This window comes from Lissotriton helveticus, chromosome 12 (assembly GCF_964261635.1).
Source record: "Lissotriton helveticus chromosome 12, aLisHel1.1, whole genome shotgun sequence".
Lineage (NCBI taxonomy): Eukaryota > Metazoa > Chordata > Amphibia > Caudata > Salamandridae > Lissotriton > Lissotriton helveticus.
In genome coordinates this window covers 625325873-625343363 of record NC_136073.1, presented here as the reverse complement: position 1 = coordinate 625343363, position 17491 = coordinate 625325873, and the positions used below count along the sequence as shown (strand labels likewise).

Below are 17491 nucleotides of genomic sequence, written 5' to 3'. Positions count from 1 at the left end.
TTACAGCTCAATCCTTCTTCGGGAGTGCTACCAGAATGTGGATCTGAGCTAACACAACACTGCCTCACTAGCAATCTATCTCTACATTCAAAATGAAAGCCTTCTATGGTGTCTATCTAGAAAACCACATATAGCGACCCTTAATGAGACACTTCACCCTGCCTTTAGTGTCTGCTGAGACTCCCAAGTATGTACCCCAATTATCAGTGAAAGAAACCCTTAACCAGGCACGCAACGCCCATTAGGCTCAAAGTGCTTCAGCCGGGCTGAGACAGCTTCCCGGGTGCACACACAGCCCGTTTTTTAGGTCTCGCCTACGCAGCGCGCATGCGCTGCAAAGGCAAAAAGACCTTTTGCCATCGCTTAGGCTTTTAAGCCAAGCACGTTCTCGCGTTCCATTGCCTTCAATGGCAACGCGTGGACGTCTGGAGATTCACTTGGGTGAGCGCGCGCCACCACATGGTAACAATTATCGCTCCCACAAGTGAATCGCACAGGCCACCCCCCGCCTCCCCCCTGCTGCCGCGTGAGCGCTTGTCTTAATAGCATGTAATTAACCCGACGATTAACACAGACAGCGCACTACAATTTACTCTCTCGTCAGCATTTTGCCATACAGTTGAAATTGTGGAAACCGAGGCGCAGAAAGTCCTGAAAGAGAAGCCATCCATTGCCCCTGCTGAACTCGAGAGGCGGAGCGCTGCAACCCTGAAAGCCAAGTAACCCGCAGGACTCGGGTAGAAAAGAAAATTAAGCGCGAGATTACCTATCATTTCGGAGCCATTTCTTCCAATCAACAGGATCATTATATGAAGAAATTGCGGCACAAAGCAACTCAGCAGAAACATTTTGACAAAAGCTGAAACCACTGCAGAATCCCAATAGCCTGGGGGGCGATGAAAGCAAATGGGCTGAAAGGAACAACTTCTCACGTTTGCCGACAGAGTAAAGGCGCGCTATTTTGTTATAACTGAAACCACTGCTTGTGACAATGGAGGAACGCGATATGAGTACCGGCGAACAAGATCGCGCCAATGCGCAATTCCTTTAGCAGAGATTTGTGAAGCCAGCTAAAGTGATTAACTTAGGAGGTGCGGACAGCGCCATTCAGTCTCTGAACAATTGTTGTCTTGTTAGTGCCTGACGTAATGTCGCTGATCTGTCCCTCCAATGCCGGTGATTTCCAGACAGATCCGTCTTGCTAATGCACAAAAACATTTTACTGAAAAAAACGCGCCTTTGTGAGGTGAATGCAGGAGTGAGTAATGTTCCTGCCACACTATTAGATCGTCCGTGCACTGATTTATGTCAGCATGCTATGTATTTTTGCGTAATTTGATGCCACAACTATTAGTAAATAATTCGGTTGCTGGCTCAATGGGCTTTCAGAAAAATACACGACCACCCCAGAAAAAAAGCATTTTAAATTTCCAAGCGTAATGGACAGATTTTCGCATGTTTGGCTAAGGTGAATTTACGCTAGTACAAATGTAAGTGAATCGTGTCCTCTTTGGATAAATGCAGTTTATTTACGAAATTTGTAGAGACCATGGGAGGGGTGGAGATGCTGTATACAACACCAGAGTAGGGATACATGGCATGGATGACGAGCACTGAGAAAAAAGACACATGTACATGATATAGATACATACACGTGTTCAGCGCACCTGGTGGAATGGGGGAAAAGACAACAGTTTAGGGTCCATGATGCATGCATGCAGGTAAGTTCGTTTTACAGGTGCTATAAAAGCAATTGTCTCAAAGGATAAATTAGTAATTCTTTCATGAATAACAAAAAAGAAGGTCTTGCTCATGAACCTTAGACTGAGTGTCCTGGACTCTTGGATGTGAACTGACCAGGTTTGTTACGAGCCGAGCTTTCTAGAACCAGGTTAGAGCTTGACTCCTTTTGGTTCTATAGAGGGCTGAAACAGAGGGCTCACCAAGCAGGTGGCTCAATTGAAGACCTTGAGAATTGATAACAAGTGTACATTTGAGCACGTTTATGATCAAATGTACTTATTTTGCACCTGCAAGGAATACACAAAAGAATTACTGGCTGGCATAGGCACATTTACAAGCATGGAAATCCCTGCACCTGTAAATTCCCTGTCTTTCTGGTCACAGTCCATAACTGAATGAGTAGCAGTGACTAAACCAGCAAACATTCTGTAGAAGAAAGTAGTCCAGAGAGACCAAGTAATGCAACACCCAGGGAGTTAATTATGAGAGCATTGCGTCAATTTTTGCACCACGTAAAGTGGTGCATATGTGACGCAGCGCTCTGAATCTGATTTATGAAGCAAAGCAAAGCCACTCAGCATGGCTTTGAGTGGCCTCATAAATCTTGAGTAAGGCGACGCTGCCTCACCTTACACTGTGCTCAGGAGGTGTTCCATGGGCATTGCGGTGGGTTTTCCCATGCAACACCCATGGGTTTTCACGCTGCCCCAGATTAAAAAAATCATGTAAACCTGGGCAAGTGCTAAATCCTTACGCATCCCGAGGTGAGGCATAACTGGGAGAAATGTCTTTATTTATGCTCATTTTTTCCTGTTTCTGTGAAAGTGGAAAACGCCACTTAGGATTATTTCAGTGCAGGAAGGTGCCCTTTCCTGCACAAAAGTAATCATGCATGCACTGGAGGCACTTTTGCAACATGCACCAGTCAAGGGAGAAAGGACAGGAATGCACCATATTGCATAGATACGTTGCATTCCTGCCTTTTCACTTTGGAGTAGGGCAGCACAGCAAGGTAATTTGCTGTGCTGCCCTACGCTAAGATCCCAGTCTAATTAATTAATCAATCAAATTGCACTCGTACTGAGCACAGCTGCTTCCAGACAGGCATCCCAGCGCTAATAGAGAGACTAGCCTGCTAGTAAAAACAAGCATTTACAATGCAATAGGCCTCGCAATGACATTATTTTGAGCTATTGACATTGTAAATTACATTGTTTTTTTATTTTGTTTTTCTTCTGTAAAACATAAAAGGCATTTGCTATTGACTATTAACATTGCAAGCAACAATGCCTTTTATTTTTGTTTTTAAGACATAAGTAAAGGGCATTGGTATTTATAATGCCAATAGCTTAAACTCGCGTAACTGCGAAACCTATTGCTTGGCAAATGCTTGTTTGTTCAGCTGTTGGGGTCTGTCGCCGTCTTACCGCAGCCGCATCTTCACTTTGCATATTGCTGGAAGAATTAGCCCCCCCTGAAAATTATATTAGCCCCCCACCCTGCGAAATTGGACTCTAGTTGCGCCTCTGCCCTTAGCCAGTGTTTTGAGTATCTGCCATTTAGTGCAGTATTATCCCTCCATTTGTACACTTATGTAACATACACATGTCACTTTTTCCTCTTGTAACATATCGTTTGCCACCTCTTGTATTTTGTTCGCTCTTGATACATGCACTATTGCCTTATTTAACGTAACGTTTGCTCTTGTAACATGCGGACTTGTAATTTTTCCTCATGTTGCACTACTGTTCCTATTGTGAAGCGTTACTTCTGACACCTTCGGGTGAATTCCACGCTATACAAAAACGCATGAAATAAAAAAATAAATAGATAAAATACCCTCTCTACCACCTCCCTCCAGAAACCTTCCCTCTTAGCCCCAGGCTACGGCTCATATCACAGGACGTCCCAGGGATACAATAGGATACTCCCTGACCCCAGTGTTTTCGGGCCGATTAGTGTGGTTGGTTCCCAATAGCAGTTCCCCATCCGTCTACAGCCCAAAATACCTTTAGTGGAGCTTGTAGAAGCCGGTGCAGTCCTGGGATTTGCTCACTCAGGGCGGCGCTCAGCAACAGGTTGTGCACCAGCGGCCGCCGCGGCTCCGGGAAATTGGTGCAGACAAATGGGTCTAGGTCATCGAGGTACTGAACCCGGCAGGGGGCTGTCATGGCGGCTAGAGGCTACCGGAGTTGTGACTAGTTTTTTAGTTACTACTACTGCGGTGTGCAGCTCTGTAAGGGATTACATTTACTGCCCCGGGTATACAAGGGGAAAGATATCTGCCACCCTTATTAGCATGCGAATGGGACGAGTACGAGTCGCTGCCAAACTCCGGAGATTCAACTAAAGTTGTAGTCTGAACATGGAGATCTTGGTATTGTCTTCAGCCGCTGTTGCCGTGACCGGACGGCTATCCCGGAAGTAAGGAAGGAGGGCGGAGGGGTTCTGAAGAGAAAGAAAGCCCAACTATAGGAGGGGAGAGTGTTGGAGGAGGGGCGTATAGTTTTGAGGCGAATGTGCAGTTAGCAACTGGGTAAACAATAGGGGAAGGTGCCATATTGGGATTATTGTCACCTATTTGTGCGAGAGAAAGAGTTGTTGAAATTTGGGTGAAGACTTGCCGTGTCCTGCGCCTGCTATTTTGAACATAGCGATGGCCACTCCACGCCCCTCTTACTGAGTTGGAGGCGGTGATCACACAGTTCTGCTGCACTTCAATCGTGCGTGGCGCGAAAGAATTACATATGACGATCCTGTTTTTACCTCTCGACCCACTCCCGGGGCGCGATGACCCCTGGTCTACTAAAGTACGAGGCCGTTGGCATTGCTTCTCCCCCAGACTCATCTCAAGTATTTCCTGTGCTTCCCACCCGCCCCCCCCCCGTTCTTGCAAGGGACAGATCAGAATGGATGAAGTACAAAGCTGGGCAGGGGTGCCACATTCTAACCCCAACAAAAGCCAGACATTCAAGCTCTCATCAAATGTAATAAGAAGAGCAAGACGGTAAGATAGAAACAGAGATCAGGTTTGCCATTCAAAGTAAATAAAACAAGCATTTACAATTCAATAGGTCTCACAATTACATTATTTTGAGCTATTGACATTGTAAATGGCAATGCATTTAAAAAAATTATAAGGCACCGTTATTTATAATACCAAAAGCAACACCTATTGCATTGCGTAGCGTGGTGTCTGTGAAGACGGCAGTACGCTTATTAACCCCTTCACTGCGGCGGCTATTCCGCCGCAGTGCTAAGGGGGCGGGGCGGCCGCGCGGCGCCCGCATGCTGGTGACGGAACCGCTCTGTCACCAGCGTCGGTTGAGCTGTGCTCGTGACGGAGCGGTTCCGTCGCGGCCCGCCCCACTCAATAGAACGCTCAGCGCAGGCGCGGAATTTGCACCGCGCATGAGCGTTCTATCGAGTTGGGCGGGCCATGACGGAACCGCTCCGTCATCAGCACAGCGCGACCGCGGCTGATGACGGAGCGGTTCCGTCATCAGTATGGGAGGGGTTAAAGTAAATAATAAAGTTTAAAAAAGCGTGTTGGGGCAGAGAGAGAAGAAGAAATGACGAGACATGTGAGATGGGGAAATAAGGGACGGAAAAGACAGTATTCTGCGCGGTGTAGCGAATTTGGGGAAGCACAGTTGCGTATATTTTGGTTTGGGGTGTATAGTTTGGTATGGTTGTGTGGTATGATAGGTGGTGGTGTGTGTTTGGTTTGGGTGGTGGACATACATGCCTATAGACCCGATTCAGACGGGAGACTACCGATTTTTCAAGCCAAAAATTACTTTATTTTAGCTGTCTCATGCCTGAAATTGCATTTTATACAATAGAAGTCAATAGGGAATTTTCCTTCTCCCTATTTATTATTTAAAATCTCCCACGTCCCTATCCTAAAATGTTGGCATGTATGGTGGTGGAGAATGTACTTATGTTAGAATGCACGTGTCTGTGCCTGTGCTTGATGAGGGATGGCTGAGCATCACAATGGATGAACTACCTGGCTTCGGAAATGTGCTGATATTTATTTAGAAAATGAAAAAAGCTTGTTAAAGGCCCAAATGGACACGAAAGCGCTATACTATATAATTTAGATATTTGGGAAAGATCTAATAAATCCAGAATGCAAATGGGGTTGATAAAAAAAAGGAACGCTGAATACTTCAATGGAACAAGATAAATACAAGCATGTCAAATCTAATTGCTAGTAACCTGGGCACAGGCATCTCAATCACTGCCTCTAAAGCTGAACTCAGTTACTACAAGCTCATCAGGACTGTAGGAGATGTGGTTGCTCTGATGTACAGCAGGTGCAGTGGCACCGGTGACTGGAGATGTGGAGGTGTGGTGGCTATGATGTGCAGCAGGTGCAGTGACACCGATGACTGGAGATGCAGGAGGCGTGGTTGCTCTGATGTACAGCAGGTGCAGTGGCGCCGGTGACTGGAGATGCAGGAGGTGCGGTTGCTCTGATGACCTGTGGGCCTGTGACTAGAGGAGCAGGAGGTATGGTGGCTTTTGATGCGCAGCAGGTGCAGTGACACCGGTGACTAGAGGGGCAGGAGGGGTGGTGGTTTTGATGTGCAGTAGGGGCAGTGGTCTCGGTGATTGGAGATGAATGAGGTGCGTTGGCTTTGATGCCCAGCAGGTGCTGTGGCGCTGATGACTAGAGAAGCAAGAGTTGTGATGGCTCTTATGTGCAGTAGGTGCAGTGATGCCGGTGACTAGAGGAGCAGGAGATGTGATGGCTCTGATGTGCGTAGACAATAAGGATTTAAGAGCAACTAATCAACATATGCTAAATAGACAATATGTTCTTTGTCCAGCCGGACAGCCTTTATTCATAAATAGGTTTTTGTAAAGCGAAATCAGTTACAAATACAAGTGGGACGCAACCTGCGTCCAACTCACAAACATAAACGAACAACAAAAATGTGGGGGAGGGGAGTTCAGGCAAGAGAACGAAGTCTGTACTCAATACTGTTTTGCAGACTTGATTTACAAGAAAGTACCACTGCACATTGTGATCCACAACATTTAGATACATATGGTACATGTGGTGTCGACTTCATTTCGATCCCTAGGGGAAAATCATGGGATCATCATCAGGACAGTAATAATAAACATGCCTGAATGCAAACAGTATAATTCATGTTTGTCTAAAACGGAATATCAATTGTACAAAATTACAGTTGAAGGAAGGAAAAGAGGAAAAGAAGGATTGAAAAAAGTGCATTAGAGCACATAGGAGCAGACCATACAATTGTTAATGACTGTATAAAGTGTGCAAGTAACGCAAATACAAGGCCGTGTTTGGACGAAATCAAAGAAACAATTTAGTCATGTTAAAGAACGTGCAAGGATCAATAAAAGCATGTATACCGCCGTGTGGGGGAACTAAAGAGTAACTGTGAGGGCAGCATGGTTGCCCGAGTGAAAAAGATAAGGAGGTATGACGATTAAATGTGGGAGAAGGGGTGTATATACCGCTAAACGAGGTGAATAGGGCATCAGGTTATTACCGGAAGGTTTGGAGGAAGTTCATTCACTACGTGGTGGTAGGGTGAAACGTTCAGGCGCGGAGTGGTGTCCTGCAATTAAATATGAATATTGAGAAGGGGGGGTCCAGTTCGTGTTAGTGATGGAATCAAAAGGAAGAGCGGCGAGCCTTACCCGAAAGCCGGTTTATTAGCAAATAGCCGGGAGCAGGGTCGGATTGGGATCACAATTTGGCCCGGGCACTAACGGAAAAAGTGGCCCACATTTGCGGGGCGTGGCCCACATTTGCGGGGCCTGGCCCACATTTACGGGCGCGGCATGGCCCACATTTACGGGCGTGGCCCACATTCGCGGCCATGCCCTTTCATGAAACACACAAGGAATGTAAGTGGGAGGATATTGTTCTTGGGAAGGACACAGGGCCAAGGTGACAATGTCCTACAAGCTAAGCACCTGAAAATCAGACAGGCCCCTTTACATTACCAAATTATTCCCAGTCCTCCAGTGCAGTAGCATCTGAAAACAGTGAGGTCCCTTTCTCTTAAAAAATGATTCCCCAGCCCTCCAGCGCATGAGCATCTGAGAACAGCGAGGCCCCTTTCTCTTAAAATGTTATTCCTCAGCCCTCCAGCGCAGAAGCACCTGAAAACAGCAAGGCCCCTTACTCTTAAAAAATTATTCCTCAGCCCTCCAGTGCAGGAGCACCTGAAAACAGCAAGGCCACTTTCTCTTAAAAAATTATTTCCCAGGCTCCGGCGCAGAAGCACCTGAAAACAGCAAGGCCCCTTTCTCTTAAAAAATTATTCCCCAGCCCTCCAGCGCAGGACCATCTGAAAACAGCTAAACCCCTTTCTCTTAAAAAATTATTCCCCTGCCCTCCAGCGCAGGAGCATCTGAAAACAGCGAGGCCCCGTTGTCTTAAAAAATTATTCCCCAGCCCTCCAGCGCAGAAGCACCTGAAAACAGCAAGTTCCCTTTCTCTTAAAAAAGTATTCCCCAGCCCTCCAGCACAGGAGCATCTGAAAACAGCAAGGCCCCTTTCTATTAAAATGTTATTCCACAGCCCTCCAGCGCAGAAGCACCTGAAAACAGCAAGGCCCCTTTCTCTTAAAAAAATATTCCCCAGCCCTCCAGCGCAGGAGCACCTGAAAACAGCAAGGCCCCTTTCTCTTAAAAAATTATTACCCAGCCCTCCAGCGCAAAAGCACCTGAAAACAGCAAGCCCCAGCTATTTGTAAATTACTCAACCCTCCCCAGCCCTTCACTGCCTCAGGGCAATGGCGTGGCAGGAGAGGGGCTAAAGCAAAAACATAGCTTCTGGGTCATCCATGGGGCTGGGGGGGGGGGGCTAAGGTGAAGATGGTGCAGTTTCCCACATCACCTGGCCCCCATAGTGAGACCCATTCTTCCTTCCCACTATGCCCTGAATGAAGGGCTGTGAGTGAGGTGTTAAAGCAAACACTGTTTCTGGGCTGCTGGGCCCCAGGGGGCCGAGGTGAAAATGGCTCATAGGCCTGAGCTAAATGTAAGGCCTGGTGACAGAAGTGACCAGGACTCCAGCGTGCACCAACAATGATTTAAATTCTCCAGTCAACAGTATACCGTGTATTAGTCACACATTTAATCAAAGTTCATTGTATAGCTTCACCAATTGTATAACATTTCAAGTGAATATCATAGAAATAGTCCAACAAATAATTAATATAATCAAATGTAGGATACAAAAATTACACAAAAATAAATAACATCTCAAATTGCATAAACCCAATGCATTTCGGGGCTTGTGCCCCTTCGTCAGGGGTCTGTATAAAGAAAAGAAAAAGACAAGGAGAAAGAAAACTAAGTTACTTCCAGTGCTTGGGAGGAAAACGGATTTTCAACATATAGTATTTTTAGCATCAGTCTTACCGCAATCTATGGACTTACGAATCCACTCATGGATTCGATGAATAGCGTGCCGCGCAACGGCGCGTGATCTGAGGAGTGAGCAGATACTTTGAATAAACACAATATTATATGCACCACAAATGTGCTTATGTATAAAGAGCACACAAAGTGCTGGTTACCTGAATACTTGCAGTAGATGCAACTGAAAATGAACAGACAAAATGCGTACCATTTTAGATTGAGGGAAACTAATCTGAAGTTTGACAGTGAACATCTGTTGTTACAGAGAAAATAACACTAGGCTCACCTGCTAGGCAAAAGATGAGGCGTGTTTACCCTGAAGGATTTAAAAAATATAAGAAAGGCTTATGAGCATTTAAACAATGCATGCTCGTAAGAAATTATAACTAGCCCTCCACAATAAGGAGGAAATGCATTTACCGTAGTAAACTAAATGGATTAACAACACGACTAAACGCTACTTAAGACAAATGTACCCAAGAAGACCCAGAATCTACTTTCTTCCGAAAGTGCACAAAGACTTGGAAAATCCCCCCTTCAGACCCATAGTGTCTGGATGCTCGTCAATTTTTGAGAATCCAGGTATATTCATTGACGCCCAGATGCAGCCCTTCATTCGAGAGTGGCCGACATATCTAGAAGACACTTCTGACTTCCTCAGAAGTCTTGCAACAATCTCAACGGACAACTGCATGGAATGGACACTATGTACAATAGACGTCACGTCTTTATATACATCAATCCCGCACAAACTAGGTCTAGAAGCCATGGAATGGGCTCTATTGAGAACTGATAAGCCTGAAGAGCAGAAATTGATGATCATGCAACTACTAGAATTCTGTTTAATAAACAGTTACTTCACATGGTTTGATGATTATTATATCCAACTGTCAGGAACAGCAATGGGATTTCCGGGGGCATGTATTTATGCCAATGTATTTATGGCGAAATTTGAATTAGACTACATTCTTGAAGACAGCACTTGGCAAGATGGGCTTGTATACTATAAACGTTACATAGACGACGTTTTCTTGATATGGAAGCGTTCAACCTCAGAATTACAGGAGAACATCAAAACCTTAAATCTAGCTAATCCGAGGATTCAATTTACCCACAGCATTAGCAAAACAGCATTACCATTTCTGGATGTGATGGTAGAGATATCAGAAGGTTCTATTCAAACAAGCCTATACAAAAAAGCAACTGATAAGAATACAGCTTTGCTCCATAGCAGTTTCCATCCGGTCTCTCTGATTAATAATCTCCCAATCTCACAGTTCATGAGGATAAAACGAATATCAACGGACGAGGCACAATGTGAAAAAAGTCTTGATGAACAAAAACACAGATACCTAGATAGGGGATACCCTAGAAAATTGCTCGAAGCGCATCTAGGCAAAATCAGGTCAATCCCAAGAAAAGATCTATTGCAAAAGAAATCTAAAAAGACTAACCAAACAATGGTTTTTGTATCTAAATTTTCAACAGCCTCTAGAGATATAAAAAGGATAATACTGAAAAGATGGGAAATTCTCCAAACAGAGAATGACTTTGGCTCATTGTTTACGGACAAACCCTTGTTCGCATACAAAAGAGCTCAAAATTTCAAAGAGGTCTTGAATAAATCCTTGACTGACGGGAGGCAACAAAATGAAACATATAAAGGTACAACGAAGTGTTTCAACTGTAAAAACTGCAATAACGCCATACTAGGGAACACCCTATTGCACCCGCGAACTGGAGAGAAAATACCACTGAGGCATACAACGAACTGCAACTCAGAACATATTGTTTATTCGATCAAATGCCCATGTGGTCTTCTGTATGTCGGAAAGACCGACAGAAAATTAAAAGTTCGACTGTCAGAGCACAAAAGCCGGATACGGAATAAAAATTTCACTTCTCCATTGGCAAAGCACTGGATTGACGCAGGACACACATTGGCCCAACTAAGATTTCAAATAATTGAACTGATCCCACAGCGATTGGGCCATGATAACGCCAGGACCCTCCTCCAGAGGGAAGCCTTTTGGATCCGAAAATTGCGAACAATGGCCCCAAGCGGGCTTAATGACAAAATGGAAATGGTTTGTTTTCTATGAATATATAACATTAGGACCCCTCATGACCTCAATTTCACGGTGTTACTAAGATTATCTGCATACATCCACTTCCCAACTTAGTGATATTTTGCAACACAACCAATTATGATTACCCACCATAGTACTGTATAAGATTGTAAATAGGCAGGAAACTCATTTAAAAGTTTTCTCTTGGATTTTTTAAAAAATGGGCTGTGCAGTACCAGATTGTAAATAGGCAGTGAATCAAAGTAATATTTTCTCTTTGTTTGCTTCTCTCTTTTTCTGTATCAATCTTATCCTTTTTCTATAGTTTATACCCCACTCTCTTTGGTCTGCTAGATAATATGCTGAAATTCTTATCTATCGCGTTTCCACGCAATAGAGTGAGATCCAAGGCGCTTAACAATGGCGCTTCCGTATTTAGCACGGACTAGTCCGTCGTCTATCTCGTCGCCCACATTACTTGACGAGTTAATAATGGAAAAGGGACAAGTCGCTTGCACGTTAGTGCGGATGTGGATGACTTCTTGAACAAGCCGGTCGAATTTTGCGGTAAGCTCCGCTTCCCCATATCTGAATATATTACGCGTAACCCACGCTCTAGTTTTGAAAGCCCCCTACCGCTTCTTGTCTTCACAGTGTGTCACCTCGTTGAACTGCCGTCTCTTAGCGCACATCGAACTACGACAGGTAAATGCATTTCCTCCTTATTGTGGAGGGCTAGTTATAATTTCTTACGAGCATGCATTGTTTAAATGCTCATAAGCCTTTCTTATATTTTTTAAATCCTTCAGGGTAAACACGCCTCATCTTTTGCCTAGCAGGTGAGCCTAGTGTTATTTTCTCTGTAACAACAGATGTTCACTGTCAAACTTCAGATTAGTTTCCCTCAATCTAAAATGGTACGCATTTTGTCTGTTCATTTTCAGTTGCATCTACTGCAAGTATTCAGGTAACCAGCACTTTGTGTGCTCTTTATACATAAGCACATTTGTGGTGCATATAATATTGTGTTTATTCAAAGTATCTGCTCACTCCTCAGATCACGCGCCGTTGCGCGGCACGCTATTCATCGAATCCATGAGTGGATTCGTAAGTCCATAGATTGCGGTAAGACTGATGCTAAAAATACTATATGTTGAAAATCCGTTTTCCTCCCAAGCACTGGAAGTAACTTAGTTTTCTTTCTCCTTGTCTTTTTCTTTTCTTTATACAGACCCCTGACGAAGGGGCACAAGCCCCGAAATGCATTGGGTTTATGCAATTTGAGATGTTATTTATTTTTGTGTAATTTTTGTATCCTACATTTGATTATATTAATTATTTGTTGGACTATTTCTATGATATTCACTTGAAATGTTATACAATTGGTGAAGCTATACAATGAACTTTGATTAAATGTGTGACTAATACACGATATACTGTTGACTTGAGAATTTAAATCATTGTTGGTGCACGCTGGAGTTCTGGTCACTTCTGTCACCAGGCCTTACATTTAGCTATCTAATAGTGTGCAGGCACTAATCCAACGCGCACACATACCGTACAAACAGGTTAAATTGGATTCATGAGTGCAGCCCCCACACACATTCATAGGCCTGAGCAACACCTGGCCCCCTGGGAGGCTGAATCTGGCACACAATCACCCCTCCCCAGCCCACCATCAGCTTGCTTGGCAGGGGGTCAAGGAGAGGCCACAGCTGATCATCCTTGAACCTGCCCGCGTTCTAACTAGATGATATACCCCTCCCCCTACTCAGAGGGGAGCTTACAAATACAGCTGTAGGCTAACTAGATGCTCTACCCCATCGGTTTGGTCTCCCCCTACGGGGCTTATGGGAAGGGGGAGATCATCCCGATGGGGAGATTAAAACAACGGAACACCGGGCGAAGCTGTTTTCCTCTCCCTGTTAGTGCTCTCTGTGGACTGGTAAAGGGGGAAAACCCGTCCCACAGAGTGCACTGAGACACCGGCCCTTTGGCCCATGCCCGAGTGCCCTCAGTGCCAATCCGCCCCTGGCCGGGCGCTGCTGTAGGATTAGATCAATAGGCGTCAAGAGCCAAAGCGGTCCCTTCGTGATTTGAGCAGGACGTTTTAAGATGAGCAGCCGTCATTGGTAGAGATAACCGTTCCGTCGGCGGACCTAATGGGGCCAAAAAACCAATAAGTACGGGAACGGAAGGGATGCCTAGGGAGGGTGCCGTCGGCGTGGGCGTCTCAGCACTTACCGAGGTAATACTTGAATAAGGTCCAAATGCTGCGGCTTCAGCAGGGCAGTCAGTGCGCGGTTCGGAATGATATGCCGTTGCGGGTGTTTAACCGTGAGGGTGATTATGTGATTGGTCAGGTCGGTTTTGGGCATGTGATCGGTATGAAAGAAGGGTGGACCATGGTGAAAAACACGGCGGAAATCTTATAATAGAGCTTAGACACATTAAGTAGTCATGTAAAATGAGTAAAATACATGTAACAATAGTAATAATTCAGGAACATTTTCAAGAAAATTAGACTTAGTGACAGAGGGAAATTGTCATATATACAATTGTGCAGTTTTCTAAAATCAATTAAGAGGGCAATTGAAGTTCAGACAATGTTCATTATTCCCAGAGCTTTACAATAACGAGGTCCAATCCTCAAGGCGATTCAGACCATTGCGTTATACTGTCAGTTCTGAGTATCCATATTCATTCCTCCTTGTTCAAAAGTTGGGTAATATCAGCACCCCTTGGGGGAGGTTTTATTACGGTGATTGTCCATGCAAAGTCCAATTCGCTGTGCCCAAGTTCCACAAAATGGTCCACTAATGGTGCGTTGGGAGTTTTGCAGCGGATCCTGCTGCGGTGTTGTCCGATCCGGAGTAAAGTAAAGTCCACATTTGTAAAGCGCACAATCACCCGTAAGGGTCTCTAGGCGCTGGGGGCCGTCGGGAAGATTAAGCGAGCTATTGCCCAGAGTCACATGGTGCTGGGCTAACCTGCCGCCGGAGCCGGGGATCGAACCGTGGTCCCCAGATTCCAGCGTCAGTCGCCCTGGCCGCGGCGCCACACCTCTGACCTTTTGTGTTGTTTGTCCAACATATATTTTCATGCAGGGGCAAAAGATGGCATAAATAACATTCGCAGTGTTACAATTTGAAAAATATCTCCTTTCAAACTTTATTTGGTCAAAGGTGAAATCTTTACCCTCTATGGTGGTGTCGCATGCAATACACTCACCACACTTGGCATGGCCCGAAAGGCGTGGGAGACCCCATAGATCATTAAGTGTGCTTTTGGGAACATTGGATGGGAGGGCCGCCCTTACCAGATGGTCTTGAATGTTTTTCGCTCTCTTAAAAGCAAACATGGAACGTTCAATGTTCAGGACAACTGCATTTAGGACTTTCCAATGTTTCAAAACACTTTTGCGTATGGCATTGGATGCAGGCGAAAAAGTAGTGACACAAACCAGTCTGTCCTGGGATTTTTTGGGTTTAGGTTCCAGGAGCACGTCTCTAGGACAGTACCAAGGCCTTTTCAGTGAGCGATGGACATATTTTCGTGGATAGTCACGGTTACACAGCTTGTCACTCAATGTTTTTGCTTCACTGAAGTAGTCCTCTTTGTGGTAGCAGTTCCTTCTGGTTCGGAGGAATTGTGAATAGGGAAGCGAATCACGTAGAGCGCGGGGGTGATGACCACTGTAACTAAGCAGTGTGTTGTGCTCAGTAGGGTTTCGATAAAGACTGGTTGTAAAGTTGGCCACCCTGGTGCTCGATTTTTAGATCAAGGAAGGGAATGCTGAGCTTGCTCTCTGATAAAGTGAATTTAAGTCTGCCACAATTATTGTTGAGCCAATGAAGGAGTTGCAGAAATGATTCAGCTGATGCATTCCAGATAATGAATATGTCATCTATATACCGCTTTCACAGGGCAATGCCACTGTGGAAGGGGTTATCTCGATTGAGGATGCCACAGGGACTTATACCCACCCTTATCAGGACTATGTAGAGCTTGCTGGCTGCACCAACCCCTGCTGAAGAGTCGTCCCTCTAATGAAACCCTACTACTGTTGAAGCCCTTGGTGAACTGACCATAGCCTTAGCCTTAGCTCTTCTGGGCTCTCTGTGTGCTCTGTGGGCTCGATGAACTATGACGACGCCCCCTGGGCGGATACCAAAACTGTATGTTGTAGGAGAGTAGGGTCTGCTTCCTATGGTCACCCCCAATTTTTGCTCTGATATACTGTTTTTTCGATTCTAGTGTGGCTGTGGGCCTGCTAATCAGACCCACAGCCCAGCTGTTCTCTCTCTAAATTCATTCCATGTACTTTAGGTACATAACCAATTGGGTATTGGGTCACCTTTGTGAGCCCCTGTATAGTGTACCATAGGTACCTAGGGCATAGGTGCATCCAAGGCCTACCAGGGGCTGCAGCATAATAATAATAATAATAATAATAATAATCCACATTTGTAAAGCGCACAATCACCCGTAAGGGTCTCTAGGCGCTGGGGGCCGTCGGGAAGATTAAGCAAGCTATTGCCCAGAGTCGCATGGTGCTGGGCTAATCTGCCGCCGGTGCCGGGGATCGAACCGTGATCCCCAGATTCCAGCGTCAGTCGCCCTGGCCGCGGCGCCACACCTCTTCCATGTATTGTGCCACCCCTGGCTGGCCATCCAAACTGACATAACTGGCTGTTCACCCAGCGGGGGCAAGGTCGTGTAATCACCCCTTGCTTAGGTATAGTATCCCTATACCTACCATTACATATAGACACATATATGCCTCTAAGTCACTCCTATGGCAGGCCTTAACAATCCTGGAGGCAGAGTGCTTGGTTTTATGTGAGATAGTGCTCAAGCATGAGCTGGACCTGTCTGCAGCTTTCGGAACCATGTCCTTATAGCTGTTCTATGATATAGCCATACCATATACTCTTAAGTGCATTATAATCCTCACGGTTAATGCTAACTTTGGTTTGGCTTTATCAAAACATGTCGTGTAAGGTGTCATATGCTTTGGAATACTACCCCCCCCCGCCAGTCCTGGCAGCGGGGGTAGCATTCCACCCTTTTGAGGGAGAAGACATGTAGTTGTAGCTTTACCCGGTTAAAGTTAAACAGAGCCTCAGCATCACAAAATGGATGCTGCTGCCACAGACACAAGTCTGACCTCCTGCTGCTGGACGAAACCCCGGCAGGGGAGGCCTGGACAATAGGTTTCCTGCCTTGGGAGGTGCTAGCACCTCCCCAGACAGGCTATAGTGTATTGGGGCAGGGTGGGTTGAATGAAATGAGACACTGCCTGGGGCACACAAGGTGCTCCATGCATAGCCCGGTTCAAACCAGTTGCTGGGTCACTCCAGCCCCAGCTCTGGCGCAAAACTGGACAAAGGGAAAGGGGTGTAACCACCCCCTTCCCAGGTTCCACCCATAGGAGGGACCTAGCAGGTAATCCAGCCCCTTTAATTCGTATAAAGCTAGGAGCTTAGTCTAGAGACTTTAGATTATCCTGAATTGAAACTCTGAAGCAAAACTCTGGACCTTCGACATTCTACTGCAACTAGAAGACTGAAGAATCTCCCTTGTGGTCAAGGAGTGACCACCCTGTGCAAACAGGCACCATCAGTGACTTGCCGGTTTGCTTTGTCAACGCTCCCGCCGGAGCCCGAAGACTTAGGGACGCAGCCTCTGGATTTCCAAACTTCTCTGACACTGACCCACATCCAGAGCAAAGCTGAGACCCGTGGCGGACACGAGAGTTGTGGGACCGGACAACCTGCAGTACCTGCTTTTTTGCTAACTGTGCAGCTTCTGAGGCGTCCTCGAAGTTGTGCATTGGACCCTGAGAAGTCCAAACCCCGAGCAGTAAGTGCACCGAAGCTCAGCCCTCCACACTCCACGAGTGCCGCGTGGGGCCTGTGCCTGCATTTCTCCTCGACGCGTCTTCGCGGTTGCTAGCCCGTTGGCTAGTAGCCATCTTGAAGACTCCATTTTGAAACAACGCTGCTTGCCTGGTTGCTCTGGGCTTGCTCCTGCTTTCCTGTAAAAGGGAAGCCCCTCAGACCTTGCTGGTCTGTACAAGAAGCCGATCTTCACATCCTGCGTGGGTTGCCTTTGACAAGGCTTGTTGACTCCGATCCGGAAGCCGACACCGCCAACAGCCTTCGTGGGACAGTCTGTATCCAGCTCCTGGTCGCCATCGACGCCTCCTGGTCCACATGGCTGCAGAGACAAGCTTTGCCTCTTCACCTGATTGCATC

General features: G+C 46.0%; 1 protein-coding gene across 2 annotated transcripts in view; it reads right to left on the bottom strand.

Moving 5' to 3' along the window:
• Positions 1-4175, bottom strand: part of FHOD1 (formin homology 2 domain containing 1) — a 1641100-nt gene extending 1636925 nt beyond the window's left edge. For both annotated transcript variants that reach the window (XR_013603775.1, XM_078670473.1), the window contains exon 1: positions 3753-4175. Coding sequence is in view for 1 of the 2 variants with exons in the window: in XM_078670473.1 (XP_078526599.1) it covers positions 3753-3914 (162 nt within the window). In the remaining variant the exon portion in view is untranslated. The remainder of the gene's footprint in view (positions 1-3752) is intronic.
• Positions 4176-17491: the final 13316 nt, after the last annotated feature.